General features: G+C 42.1%; 1 protein-coding gene across 1 annotated transcript; it reads left to right on the top strand.

Annotated features, from left to right (window-relative positions):
• The first annotated feature begins 274 nt into the window (after positions 1-274).
• LOC143568132 (uncharacterized) lies at positions 275-631 on the top strand. Its single transcript, XM_077054363.1, has one exon. The coding sequence runs from the start codon at positions 326-328 to the stop codon at positions 575-577; it is 252 nt and encodes an 83-aa protein (XP_076910478.1). The 5' UTR covers positions 275-325; the 3' UTR covers positions 578-631.
• The last annotated feature ends 1,042 nt before the right edge of the window (positions 632-1,673 follow it).

Raw genomic sequence — 1,673 nt, 5'->3', positions numbered from 1 at the left:
CCCGCCAAACGGCACGACAGCGAGGAGCCGGTAAAACCGGGTGAGATCAGGACTCGAACTCTGGCAAGCCAGGGTCATCCCTCATATCTCCCATATAAGTTGATGATAGTGAGGTTTGATCCCCTGCCTCTCACTTGTAAAGTAAGTGCTCTACCATTGAGCCACAACCAACTTATCTTTTGTTTCCTTAAACCTAGTGTTCTTTATTGTTCAGTTAGATTCTATCTATTTATACCCACCTCCAGTCTTCTTTATTATTCATCAATCACTCACAACACTTTTGTATCAAATAATAACCCACTTAAAACACAAGTTTGAAGATAACATGAGTTCAGCAAGCAGAGCTTGGATGGTGGCCGGAACCGTGGGACTGGTGGAGGCACTTAAAGATCAAGGCTTTGCACGGTGGAACTACACCATCAGGACCATCCACCACCACACCAAGGCCAATCTCCGGTCAATCTCTCAAACTAAGAAGCTGTCTTCTCAGGCAGCCATGGCTACAACCAGAGGCATAGAAGAATCTGAGGAGTCTTTAAGAAAAGTTATGTACTTGAGCTGTTGGGGTCCCAACTGATCAACATGGTGTTATTAGGTAGATAGATATAGAGGAAACATTGTTATATATGTACGTGTAATTATTCATGATGTACAAGTTCAATCTTCATAGATGAAGAGAATTCTGATTTACTATTTATTGTCAAAAGAAGCTGTTGATTTCATTTAACCTGCACTTAGTAACATACTAAATCAGTCCTAAAATCTCATGCCTTGCAAGTTGCAACTGACCTATGAATTTAAACGTTCTTTAACACCCCTAGGCTGCCAAGGGCTGGGCTAGTTAAAAGTTTTGTTAGGCTGAGGGGTGTGGGGGGCTCTAACGGGGGCGCGAGTGGGGGCTCCAGCCAATAATATTGTGACGTGTGGCAGAGAGAGAAACTGGATAAGGGGGGTGTTGGAGCCCCTGACCCTGGTGTGGAGGGGCTCCAGCAGGGGCTCCAGCGGATTTTTTTTTTATTTTTTTATAAATGTATTAAAAAAACGTATTATTAAAAAAACTCATAAATTATTTAAAAAAACACACATTTTTTTTAAAATTCAAATTACAAAAAAAAACATACTAAAAATTAAACAAACAAAAAATTGGGAAGATGGGTTGATTTTGGGTTTTTTTTTGAAGTTGTGGTGATTGTTTTATATGAAATGGGTTATATATAGGAAGTAAAAATTTTTTTTTTTTTATTAAATTAAGAGCCCAACGGCTCAATTAAAATGTCCAACGGCTCTTTCACGTTTTCCCATGCATCTTCACGCCATATTCGTCCCGCTAAGGGGCTTGCGCCTGCTTTGAATTCCGTGCTCGCGCCCCTCTCGCGCCCCTCTCGCGCCCCGGGGGTGTGGTGCTAGCGCCTGGGGGCGCGAGCGGAGGGGCTCTAGCGCCCCCGCTGAAGCCCCACACCCCTCAGCCTTATTAGTATATGGCAGTGACATGATATTTGAGGCAGTGTTTAAAATGTAAGCTTTTTAACTGTCACATGTTTGAGAAAGTATTTCACTCACTACAAAAAAGACTGGTATTCGAGACTGAAAAATCAGTTTCTGAAACAACCAAATCATCCTTAGTTGTTTTCAGGGACTGATTTCACCAGTCCCTAGTCAGTCCTCTATTCCTA

The sequence above is a fragment of the Bidens hawaiensis genome, unplaced genomic scaffold (assembly GCF_021521415.1).
Source record: "Bidens hawaiensis isolate Kalapana, Puna unplaced genomic scaffold, B.hawaiensis_p1.1 tig00023813_1, whole genome shotgun sequence".
NCBI classification, from domain to species: Eukaryota; Viridiplantae; Streptophyta; class Magnoliopsida; order Asterales; family Asteraceae; genus Bidens; species Bidens hawaiensis.
This window is presented reverse-complemented; position numbering and strand designations above follow the sequence as displayed.

What these genes read in the sequence shown, in the direction of transcription:
- LOC143568132 (XM_077054363.1), top strand. Translation starts at nt 326, where the DNA reads ATGAGTTCAGCAAGCAGAGCTTGGATGGTGGCCGGAACCGTGGGACTG.